The 12924-nt window shown below is 42.9% G+C and overlaps 1 protein-coding gene and 1 long non-coding RNA gene across 2 annotated transcripts; both read left to right on the top strand.

Annotated features, from left to right (window-relative positions):
- Positions 1-684: 684 nt before the first annotated feature.
- LOC129153286 (uncharacterized) lies at positions 685-1307 on the top strand. The gene is made up of 3 exons (XR_008559468.2): positions 685-822; positions 927-1163; positions 1230-1307. It is a non-coding gene; the product is annotated as an uncharacterized lncRNA (long non-coding RNA).
- A 7251-nt stretch (positions 1308-8558) lies between these two features.
- On the top strand, positions 8559-12696 carry LOC107381900 (uncharacterized). Its single transcript, XM_070554434.1, has 3 exons — positions 8559-8846; positions 9228-10061; positions 12661-12696. The coding sequence occupies exons 1-3, from the start codon at positions 8739-8741 to the stop codon at positions 12694-12696; spliced, it is 978 nt and encodes a 325-aa protein (XP_070410535.1). The 5' UTR covers positions 8559-8738.
- Positions 12697-12924: the final 228 nt, after the last annotated feature.

Raw genomic sequence — 12924 nt, 5'->3', positions numbered from 1 at the left:
CCCCATCTCGTTTCTGGGGCGGATCAATGTAATCAAAATGAACATACACCCCAGGTTCAATTATTTGTTTCAATCTCTCTCTTGCTATTTGATGGACACTTTTTTCAAAGCTTTGAACAAACATATCATCACGTTTATATGGAAAAATTCAGCTCCCAGAATAGCCTACAAAACCTTATCCAAGCATAGATCAAAAGGCGGATTGGCCTTACCTTACCTACAGAGATATTATATCGCCGCTCAGATTAAAAATCTGGCTAACTGGGTACAGAGGCGAAAAGGTACCACGTGGATAGACAGAACTATGTCATCCCATTCATTTAGCAGACCTACCCTTTATTAGCAGCATAGAAGCTCTACAACAAATCCCCAAAACTTATGTATTTTACAACACCCTCCTGGTACGACGAGATGCCAACAAATTAAATGGAACGATTTAAAAAATCTCCAGATTCACCCCCTTAACGTACAACGCAGACTTACCAACAAATATTGGCATGTCCCTGTTTGCAGATTGGAGATAGAGTGCTAATGTTGTTAGCAGTTAGCTTAGTGTTGTAATGTAGCATTTATACCTTATAAAATAATACAAACCAACAAGAATTTTGGATTTAAAAAGGCATAAAAACTTAGCCTACAAGTAGATCCTAGCACATACGCTGTCATGGTTTGTGCTGAGTCTAACTGTGTGTTGTGCTGAGTTTTTTCTGTGTGCAGGTGGGTGTGCCTGGAGAGCAGCTGCTGCCTATCTGCTCATCAGTGGTCAGGGGATTTAAGGAGCGTCGGGACAACTCATCAGTGCCGGATGATACTCAACATTGGGTAATACTCGTGCCAGTACCTTGCCAGTGTTTGAAATTTATTTTATCTCTTGTGTACCTCGCCTTCCTGAACTCATCTGTTCTGTTTTCCTCCGACCTCCTCAGGAGCTTCTCCTCCTCCAACCAAACCTCCAACATCTGAAAATAGACTCACCGGATTTGAACCCTGCCTGCCAGCCCGTCGCTCGCCCCTGACCGCCTGCTCTCCTACCCCCACCTGCCAACTGGACAACCCGAACTCTGGTGCTCAGCTCCCAGCCACACCTGACACTCACTTGACCAGCTCAGCCAGCCATGACTTGTCTCCACCCTCTCTATGCCTTTACCAACAACCAGGAAACCGTAAGCTACTAACTCATATTCCTTACATGGTCAATCTGCAAATACTCACTCCTGTCTCTGCTCTAGAACTCTACCAGAACCACTCGAACTCAGACCATCATCTTCACCTCCCATTGTACATAAAAATAAACCCTTTTTACTTACCTTTGTCTCAGTGTGTGATTCTGCATGTTGTGGGTCAAAAAGCTACAGCCCAACATGACATGCGCATTGTTAGCATTAGCAATAGCATTATTGTCATGAGCTAATTAATTTAAATACAACTCACTACCAAGCAAAAACAAGACAATGGACATTTAACGCCTCTCTGGATCAATAAAAGGTTAACCAGCCTGAAATAGTACAGCTGTAGGCTTCCAGGCTTGTAAAAGGCTTTTGTTTGGTTTGCAGTGTAATATGAGGATGGCAGCACAAGCTAGCTTGATGCCGATCGCTTCAGTGCTGGGTAAATCCTCCACAGTGTATGAGAAGTGTGACTTTTAAAACTATATGGGTCAGAACCTAGAAGATGTTTTTGTTCACGATACAGCATTTGTGCCATCTCATTAATAACATTGCTTTCATCCATCGAGGTGTGTAATCTCTGTTTTGTCGTGTAGCAAAACACTTACTGCCCCCATTTGAGTTTCTCGCAGCTGCAGGCGTCACATGAGTGAAACCCAGCAATAGTTCATTGAGGAGGTGCAATGCAACATGTGGTCAGCCGACATCTCTGCTTCACTTAAGGTTCCTAAGAGCGAGGCCTCCATAACCCTTAAATTGAAGATGTTTGGGCTGAGCAGAACCCTTCCTAGTGCAGGCCGTCTGGCCAAACTGAGCGAAAGAAGAGCCTTGGTGAGAGAGGTAAAGAAGAACCCAAAGATCACTGTGGCAGAGCTCCAGAGATGCAGTCAGGAGATGGGTGAAAGTTGTAGAAAGTCAACCATCACTGCAGTTCTCCACCAGTCAGGGCTTTATGGCAGAGTGACCCGTTGGAAGCCTCTCCTCAGTGCAAGATACATGAAAGCCTGCATGACATTTGCTGAAAAAAACACCTGAAGGACTCGGAGACGGTGAGAACTAAGATTCCCTGGTTGGATGAGACAGAGATGAAACTTTTGGCCTTAATTCTAAGCGGCATGTGTGAAGAAAACCAGGCACTGCTCATCACTTGTCCAATACAGTCCCAAGTGTGTTCTTGGCAAGGACACCAGAAAGTCCGTTCTACCGAGTACGGGAGGACGAGGAGAAAGGACAGCATTTGGAACAAAACCGTACTGCGTCATGTCAACAGGCGCTGCTTGTTTCTAGCTACGGTTCAACGACCTGGCAAAAAAGTAAAATTGTAGTTTGTTCCTTAAATAACAAAATAACATATTTGTATTATATCAAGTCCACTTTTGATCAAAAAATAATTTTAAAAACATATTTTTTCATCAAAACAGAGTTACTCAGCTTTTTTTTTTGGATCGTGGCTTAGCTAATTAGCCTTTTGGGGTATCATAAACAGGAAAACTCGAATACACAGCAAATTATACAACACAGTATAACTATACAATACAGGTTACACACAATTATTTACAATAAAAGACAACTTCTTATTTCTTTATTAGTATTTCTGAAATAAAACTACAGTTTTTAGATTTATCCTCTGACATTTGGAATATAATGAATGATGCAGTGACGCAGTGCATTATGGGAAACTGCTGTCCATAGTCTGCAAAAGGATGATAAAGATAAAATGGGTGGAGCAAGAAAACAAGAACACTTGCTATGATGCGTACTTAGGATTGGAACAGTCCTTGGGCCATCGTTGAAGACGTTTCACAAGGACGTGAGTACACATATTGAGAAATGTTCCAAAAGTTAGTTATGATAATTATTTCTAAATGCTTTCTGTGGCTCATGAAGTAGTTCATTTGAACTAAATTCTCTCTAACACACACACACACACACACACACACACACACACACACACACACACACACACACACACACACACACACACACCTGAAGTAGATAAAGAGATGCATCTGTGTTATCTGTGTTTACAAATGCAAATAAACCTCTTACTTTAAATGAATCCACTACCTGAGTCATACCCAAGCCCCCACAATGCGGGACAGAAATTGAGTCCAATGCGGAAGTGAAATAAATTGCAGTTCCACCCTCATCTGCTGGGGGTTGGTGTCAGAAGCGAGCAAATCCTCATTGACTCCCATGTTAAAAATACCAAATTGGGTTGAAATATAACATGTTGGTGGAGCTGGGTTCCGACTATCGGCTTGTGAAGCTCTCGGGAGACCTCTGTTTTCCACCCGGTTCTCCCCTCCCCGCAGCTCGGCGCATCTCTGTCTGATCGCGGCTTCTGTCTGCTGCGTGGGCTGCCGGCTTGTGGAGCTCTGGGATGGAAACCTTTCCACCCGGTGTCGTTACAGGATCTGCTCGGGTGCAAGATCGGCTCGGGATCCTTCGACTGCTGATGATGTCAAAGTAGTTGATTGGCTGAACATGAACCTTACGGAAGTTTCGTAATCACGTTACGTTGTTATCACGTTACGTTGGTCCAGGCAAATTTTTCTGTTGGAAAGATGAACAACTTTTACAAAGAAATCCATCATTACCTCTTTGAAAATACACTTTTAGCATAGAGCTGCATGTATATTAGGGCTGAACAATTAATTTCATGTGCAATTAAATTGCAATGTGACAAAAGGAGATTTTCTAATCGCAAAGGCTGCATTTTGGCAGCGAGTGGTTAGCGCAATGCTAATATACATGGAAAAACCCATAGGAATGCTAATGCTAATATCATCAATTACATTCTTCCAAATTATGAATTAGAAACGTTAAATGATTACATTTGGAGTCTAACAGAAAGTAAAACTACCATCAATCAAATAAGCACAGACAGTTATTTTAGTAAAGCCAGAAAACTTTTAACTCCAGAGTTTTGGCTAGCAGCTATGAGCGTAACTGAACTACGCATGGACAAGACGTCAAAAACTCTAAACACAAAATACTTCAATAAATGGGACACAATTCTTTCCTGCAAATACAATTTCACAGGTGTTGCTAATACCTATGATCCTTCAAGGGATGTGCTCAAAGAGGAGTTCAACATTATGGATACAATATAGTGTTTTATTTTACAAATACCATTATAAACACAAACTTACATCGTAAGAAACATTATTTTAATAACGAAACTGTTAAATTCTTTCCAACAGTATAAAGATGTGTAGTGTATTTTGTCCGAGTGGGTTTGCCGTACTTTGACGTCATCGGCAGTCAAAGGACCCCGAGCCGATCTTGCACCCGAGCAGATCCTGTACAGACACTGGTTCTCCCCAGCGGCAGCTCTGCGCATCTCAGATCGCAGCGGTGCTTGTCTGCTGTGCGGCTGCCAACTTGTGGAGCTCTCGGGAGACCTCTGTGTTCCACCCGGTTTTACCCAGTGGTCAGCCCGGCGTATCTCTGACTCAGAAGCTCTTGTGTTGTGCACAGTTAACTCCGGTTGTAGCTAGGTTGCTACCTCCATTAGCTTAGCTCCCACCTCCACGTTAGCTTTGGGTTAGCTTCAGGTTAGCTTGTAGCTAGTTCGACCAGGTATTGTCAGTTGATCTCAGCCTTACAGCCCCACCCTCAGCTCCACCTCTCTTCCCTTTTGTGGAATTGTCTGGGCTTGACGGAACCTGTGACACGGTCAGAATGGCGGTGGTGGCCACCTCCCATTTTTCTTCAAAAACATGTTATTGGAGTCTATGGAAACCCACTGTCCATATATGTATATGTTGATGGTCATACCCAACATACTCCATTTACATCCTGCTCAGTGTTGCACGGCAGAGCAAATCCTCAGGTTTAAATAGCCAAGTCAGAAGCTTGTCAAGGTCCAGTGTGGTAATCCTAGTCTTGGCACTAAATGGGATTCAAATGAAAATAAAATGTGCTTCACATTCTTGGTGGGAACAGAAATGACCAAAGGAATATTACAATCCACAAAGTCTGCCAACACACTCACTGGAACAGTTAAGTGAACAATCTTGAAGGAATAGTAATTTCTCTTTGCACTTTTTTTCCCTTTTTTGCTTTCTGAACTTTGAGACCTAAACATTTAGTTTGTTGGCAATTGTAAATAATAATGACTATTGTCCTTTTCTTGTCATTTAAACACATGAACATTTCTGTCAGGATATGATCAAGTATATGGGGTAAAATGTGCTTTGACTGTCATTTTGGAATAATATATGCTGTTTCCAGCTTTTATTGATTTATTTTAAGTCTCCTAGATTGCAAAGGCCTGATTTAACTGCTACCACATGTCAGGCCTTTGTGCTGCTGTCACCGAATGTATTGTTTTCCAGACTGTGTGTGGTGAATGTGAGACACAATGACACAGAGAAAGAATAAAATAAATAAATATTAAATACATCAGGTTACTTATTTGGGTCTTTCTGCAAATGGAAACAACTCCTGAATGATGGATTTCTCTCTCTTTTCATCATCTACTATTCATAAATCCAATGGTCTCAACCACAGGATTACCAGAGGCAACTAGACTGTGGGAGAAGAGATAATGTAATGTTAAAATCAACAGCAGAAATATAAAAGCATCACTTATTGACACTGTCTTTGAATCAAGGTGAGAGAACGACTGGGGCCAAGGCTGGACTGACTGGCATGTGAAAAAATATATAAAATGAGAGGCTCTGGGAAGTAAAACGTATTTGGAGAGGAGACTTGGATGAAATAAAAACCAGTGGAAAGTGAGTTAAGGAGACTGCCTGAGACTGGAGTGATAGGTTTGTGTTGAGCGAAGCAGTGGTGGAAATGTTTACCCATGGCTGTGTAATGCATCAGCAACATAGAAAAATACACTTTTGATGAATCTGGAGTTTGTGAGTCGTTTAAAAGCCCCACAAGGCCTGATCTGAACCACAATGACCCTCATTTCCACTTCTCTCTCAGCCATTATCAGCATATTTGCGAGGATATACTTTTTTTCTTCCCCTGTACTCTGTTCTGTTCTGTTCTTTTCAAGTTTTTGTTCTCTCTTTTTTTCACCTTTTCTCTGACACAGGAAGCGGTTTTGTGCCGACTACGGCTAGCTGTGCACCAGGGAAGCTGAAATTTGAGCCCCCCTGTATTAAAAGTTCCACTAGTGCAACAATTTCTGTGAGGGGAAATCACATGATGGGCTGGTGTCATAGGGGAAGTGCAGGTTCCCCATACATTGTGTGGAAGTGGACAACCCCTTGTCAACACACATTTCATGCATTTTTCCTCTTTTTACTCTGGCATCCTACATTTTTCTCTGTTGTCAAAACAATCAAACAGAAACAAAGTAATTAGTTAAATCTCATGTGCAGTGATCCTCTTACAGAAACACAGCACTGTCGAGACATTGAAGGACTTGGTTTAAAGAGTGTGGATCGTGTAAAAGCATATAAATCCCCTGACATGAATGGTTTTGATGGATCAAATTTAAGCTAATGGCAGTGAAACGGTTTGTTTTTGTAAAAAGGAAGAGAAAGTTTATGAGATGCTGGGTGGAAAGTTTCACTTTGCTGTCAATAATGACTACACACGAGTATTTTAGAGAGTGTGTGGTCTTCTTGATGAACAGAACATCTATAATAACTTCTAGTCAGGTTTTCGTAGAGCTCATTCTACTGAAACCGCTCTTCTTAAGGTCTCTAATGACCTTCTGAATCACAGTGATGCAGGGGACTGTTCTGTTCTGGTCCTGCTGGACCTGACTGCAGCCTTTGACACTGTTGACCATCACCTGCTACTGGAGAGGCTAAAACGTAGGCCTATCAGGATCTGCTCTGGAGTGGTTCTCCTCTTATCTCTCTGAGCGCTCCTTTTATGTGGCTGTCTCCAAGTTTAGGTCCTCCACCACCTCCCTTACCCATGGTGTCCCACAAGGTTCTGTGCTGGGGCCTCTGCTCTTCCTCCTCTATCTGATTCCTCTTCAGCACATCCTGAGCTCCTTCAAAGGAATCTCCTACCATCTTTATGCAGATGACATCCAACTGTACATCTCCTTTAAGCCCCATGAGATGTCTAAGCTGCAGCTGTTACACACCTGCTCTATCAAAACCTGGATGGCTGGGAGCTTTCTTCAGCTGAAGATAAGACTGAGATCCTCATCTGTGCCCCAGACAAGCTGGTTCCCAAAGTCAGAAACTCTTGGTCAGCTTGCTACTCACACCAAACCTTCCGTCAGAAATCTTGGCGTGATCTTTGACCCAGCTCTCACCCTGGATTCTCATGTCAGTTCTCTTGTTTGCTCTTCCTTCTTCCATCTCAGGAACATTGCTAAGCTGAGTCCCATTCTGTCCCGCTTTGAACTTGAGACAGTTATCCACACCTTCATGTCCTCACGCTTAGACTACTGTAACTCTATTTTCACGTGTCTGAGCAAAACCTCCCTGAACCGTCTACAGGTGGTTCAGAATGCCTGTGCTCGACTTCTGACCAAGTCCTCCAAACACACCCACATCACCCCGCTTCTCCTCCAGCTTCACTGGCTGCCAGTCAACTTCAGGGTTCATTTCAAGATCCTGGTTCTGGTCTATAGGGCCTTACATGGACCAGCACCATCTTACTTTGGTGATCTTCTTAGTCCCTACACCGTCAGCAGGTCCCTGAGGTCCAGTGATCAAAGCCTACTGGTTGTGCAACGCACCAGGCTAAAGACCAAAGGTGACAGATCATTTGCTGCTGTGGCCCCCAGACTCTGGAACTCTCTGCACCTGAGCCTGAGATCAGTGGTCTCAGTGATCTCCTTCAAAAAGCAGCTGAAGATTCACTTGTTCAAGCTGACTTTTGCATGACCTTCTCCACCACTCTCTCTTTGTTCTGCTCTCCCCACCTATTCCACCTTCCTCAGGATCCACTGATTTCCCTCTTTCCTATTCTCTCTCTCTTTCTTAACATTTTTAATCACAATTGTCTATTTTTGCTCATTTTAAATATATTTTTAAACACTTTCTAAATGCTTTTTTATATTTTTACATGTTTTTGTTTTTGTGAAGCGCCTCGTGATTTTTATCTTGAGAGGCGCTATAGAGATGATATTTTCTTCTTCTTCTTCTTACAGGAGCACATTAGTTTGTATAGCTTAAACAGGGGTTTCAAAGCATGCTAAATGAATTTCAGCACAGGCCTAAAACTGCTGAGCCCCCACAAGGGAACTTCACGCAACATTTTCATTATTTTTTCTTTTAAAGTGACAGTGTGTATTTTTCCTGGCAATAGGGGGCAGTAGATACCTAAATCGTTGAAAGCAAGCAGTATTTTTGTGTTGGAGTAAGACATTACCAATGGATGCCCATTAGGGTCAAAAAGCCCTGGGGAGAGGGAAACACAGGCTGTGTCCGAATCCAGAGGTAGGATGCTTGTGAGTACGGGTCCTCGCCGGTCTAGCAAGGCCGGGTCCCTGCTAGACCGCTAAAACCGGAAGTCAGCGGCTCTGAATTCGGACAGTACTAGCCTCGTTTTTATTCCCGTCCCCAGGTCCAGTTGCTTAGCTACCGTGACGGCGGCAAACAGGCTAACAAGCTAACAAGCTAGTCAGAGGTGAAAATGGATCCACAGCAGTATTCCCTTTTATTTTTGGTTTTTGAGGAGCTGCGACTGCTTAGTAAACGTCACCGGCCTTTGTATTTAAGGCTGAGAAGCAGCCATATCCAGGTAAAATTATTTTTTGTTTAGTGAACCAGCTTTCAGGCATTACATGTTAACTTTAGTGTTAGTTTCATTTATATTTTAAGCAACAGAAAGCCATGTGGCTGAATATACACATTAGTATAGAGTTGACTAACATGCATATAGTTAATTTAACCTATATTCATCTAAAATAATTAATGGAATGACATTTTAGAAGTTTGTATTTCATCATAATGCTTGGTTCTGTGCATATAGTTCATAGTAAAAGTAGCATTACAATGTGTTTAATGTGTATTGTCCTTTTCAACTTATGCCTAATAATGCCTAGAACTCTTCTAAAAATCTCAAGCATTTATACAGGTTTTATTTTAATTGTTTTATTGTTCTCTACTTTTCTTTTAACAGAACAGACCCCTGTACTGTAGGATAAACATGAGTGTGCCAGTCCTGGACCGGTTTTTTAACCAGGAAGATCCCAGGCCAGATTTTCGTCTGAGCAGGGAGTCTTTTGTGGTGTTGCTAAATCTCCTGAACCAAGATCGGCGACATGGTTGGGGCGCCACAATCGAGACCCTGGTGTTTCTGTTCTGGTTGGCAAGTGGAACATCCTACAGGGTGGTCTCAAGAGTATTTGGGATGCCTCGCTCAACTGTCCACGACATCGTCCATCGAGTCACGGAGGATGTGGTCGCAATCCTCCACCAGGTCATTCACCTCCCCAAAACCCCAGAGGAGATGGAGGTTGTGTCTCGTGGGTTTGCTGGGCTGGCTCGACACAGAGCTTTCATGAAAGCAGCAGGTGCGATCGACGGCTGTCACATTCGGATCAAGGCTCCGAGCAGTCCTGATGGTCAGTGCTACAGAAACAGGAAACTGTTCCCATCTATCATCCTGCAGGCAGTTTGTGACCATCAGGGCCGCTTTATCGACAACTATGTGGGCTGGCCTGGGTCGGCCCACGACTCCAGGTTCCTCCGGCACAGCCCACTGTACAGGCAGTCAGCCTATCCTCCTCCAGGGCACTTCATCCTCGCAGATGGAGGGTACCCATGCCTCCAACATCCACTCCCCCTCATCACCCCCTACAAACGGGTGGTTCAAGGTGTGGGAGCCCAGTGCTTCAACAGCCATCATTCCAGGGCACGCTGTATCATCGAGCGTGCTTTTGGAATGATGAAGACCAGGTTCAGGACCATCTTCCTGAAAGCGCTGGAGGTCCACCACACCTTCTTACCTCATGTAAGTTAACACAAAGTGGAAATAAACTTTGGGTGTAATTTTTGTTTGGGAATGAAATATAAATTAAATTTTTATCTCTATTACAGGTCATCACAGCATGCACCATCCTGCACAACATCTGCCTCAGTGCTGGTGACATTGTGGTGCAGGACGATGAACTGGAGGATGATGCTCCAGAAGATGAGGGGGAGGCTGGTTTGGAGGCAGTCAGTGGTGCCCTCTGGCGGTACCAACTTTCTGCTGAGGTGTCTCCTCTGGAGGAAGTACCACCAGATCACAATTACTGTTAACAGGCAAGTAATTTACGTAGGAATCTCTAGTTTAAAAATCATTTAGTCCTGTTATCTGCTAGAGTTACAAGTATTATACTCATGATCTCCTTTTTTGCATATATCTGAATGTTAGTGATGTGACAGCCGTCGATTGAGCCAGCCCAGCAAACCCTTTTGATGGACGATGCAGTGGTCAGTGAGATGACGCATCCAGAAGCACCCTCTGCAGACCACTCTGTCTGATGTTCCACTTGCCAACCCGAAACGTTCAGCCACGGATCTCGGTTCCTGCACTCCATCCACCTCGATGATCCATGTTCAGTAGATTTAGCAACACCACCAAAGACTCCCTGCTTTCCAAGTTTACTGTATATATTTTACTTTTATCTTTACTTTTATTCCTTACAGTGTTCCCTTACCATTTATTTACTATGTTGTTACTTGTTAAAAACTGAATAATAAAACTGTTAATGATCAAAAAAATGTTATCAATTAATAAAAATTTTATTACATTTAAACAAATAACAAAAACATTCAAACACATATAAAGAACCTGAACCAGAAGAAACTAAAAGAAAAAAAAACCCATTTCTCTACCATCCTTTCCATCAATGCTAAAAATCTGTCCATCCTTCTTTCTCTCCTCTCCTCCGCTTCCCTCTGTTGTCACATGTCCTCCCTGATCAGGTCAAGGAGCTCATCAGCCCTTCTCCTTTTTCTCCCTGATGAGGACTCCGGCTTCCTTCCACCACTCTCCCTGTCCTCTGTCTCACCCACTGCTGCACTTGGCCCTGGAGTGTCCTCGGGAATGGAAGCAATAAGGACAGGAGGCATAGTGGAAGGCCTCTGTCCCAACACCTCGTCCATGGGGACAAACCAGGGCCAGGTTTCAGCAGTGGGCTTTCCGCTGACTCCCTCTCCTGACCCTGGATACTTGCAGTCCTACAGACAAAGGGAATTAGAATTACAAGGCTTTATTGTCATTTAACAACAGAGAACACTGTGGGCATAATGAAATTACAGATGCTCCTTAACGGTACTGGTTCTGGATGAGAATGGAGAGGAATAGAAGAACAAAGTCAGATTATAAATCATAGTTGATAAAACATGCAATAAACAATATTTTAATTTATCAACATGGGAGATGAAAATTGTGTTCTGTGTTTTTTTCTGCCTAAAATGAAATTAAAAACATTAAATCAGTAATGTGGTTTCTTAAAAATTAACTTAAATAAACATTAAACTTAGTTTTCGTTATTTTTGGCGTTCGTTACATGATTACATGAGATGCAAGCTCTTTTACGGTGAGTTTTTTCCTATTAGACTTTCAAGCAAGTTTACGGTGGGGTGTTAACCTTAAAACAAATGATGAGAAGCTTTATTCGCTAAATAAACACACACACACGGGAATTATGACGAGACCACCATACAAGCTTGGTCTCGCTGATTTCTGCTTAAAATGTACTTATGCAAACGACAAATGTCTATAAACAGAACCGCTTTCAGCTTAGTTTTCTACCGCTATTTTCTTTTTAAAAGCCTGCTGGGATCAAGCTAGTTTACGGTGGGTTTTTTCCTATTAAACATTCAAGCTGGTTTTTGGTGGGGCATGTTTTAGCCTTAAATTACATGAAAAAAAAAAACAATTTGCGGTATTAGATCTTATATAAAAAACAAACCAAAAGTGCCCAAACACGTATTTTATTCCATGCTTTCGTTCTTTTTTAAACACAGAAACAGTTTTGTTTACCTGTTTTGTAGCTACAGTTTCGCCGACGGCTGCCGGCTTCTTCAGGCTGACGCTGATGGTGGTGCGTCACTTCCTTCTCCGTTTATCTGCGGGCAGCAGAGGACGTTGTCGCCCTCTACTGCCCGCTCTCCCCTCTCCGACGATGCAGTCCCATGCGTGGTCCAGCGTGTAAACTGTAGCTACAAAACAGGTAAACAAAACTGTTTCTGTGTCTAAAAAACAACGAAAGCATGGAATTAGAACAACGACACAGTAAGAACACACCTAAGACGTATTTTATTTTTTTGACCGCAATTTTTTTTAACTAACTTACATTTTAAGCTGTACTGCTGTCCCGCTCCGTCCGCCGTTGTTGTGAGTGTCGAGTCCAGCGGCCGGCGCGCAAAGCATGCTGGGATACCCTTGCTCCTGTGAGGATCCATCAGACCCATCCTCGAAATGTGGGTGGAGCGAGGACGCGTTGGAGGACGCGAGAATGAGTATTCTTGGAATTCGGACAGTACTCGTCGCTGCGCTTTGACGTCATCGACTTCAAAATGCGCACTCACAAGCATCCTTCCTCTGGATTCGGACACAGCCACAGCGTCTAATATGGCGTCGCCCAGAGACTTAGACCTGCTCCCATGTATTTTAGACCTGATTTCTATGGTAATGTGTAATGTAGTCGCAAATGTTTTTCTAAAACTGGGCATCATTTCATTCATTTTCAACACCATTTTGATGGACATTTCCATAAATCAAAGGTAAAAGTACACATGGTCTATTTTAACCTACCTTAGAAGAAGCAGTAAACCAGATTTTTGTTTTCACTTCCACTTCTTACACATCTATAAAGAGTTAT

Source organism: Nothobranchius furzeri, chromosome 9 (genome assembly GCF_043380555.1).
Source record: "Nothobranchius furzeri strain GRZ-AD chromosome 9, NfurGRZ-RIMD1, whole genome shotgun sequence".
Taxonomy (NCBI): Eukaryota; Metazoa; Chordata; class Actinopteri; order Cyprinodontiformes; family Nothobranchiidae; genus Nothobranchius; species Nothobranchius furzeri.
This window is presented reverse-complemented; position numbering and strand designations above follow the sequence as displayed.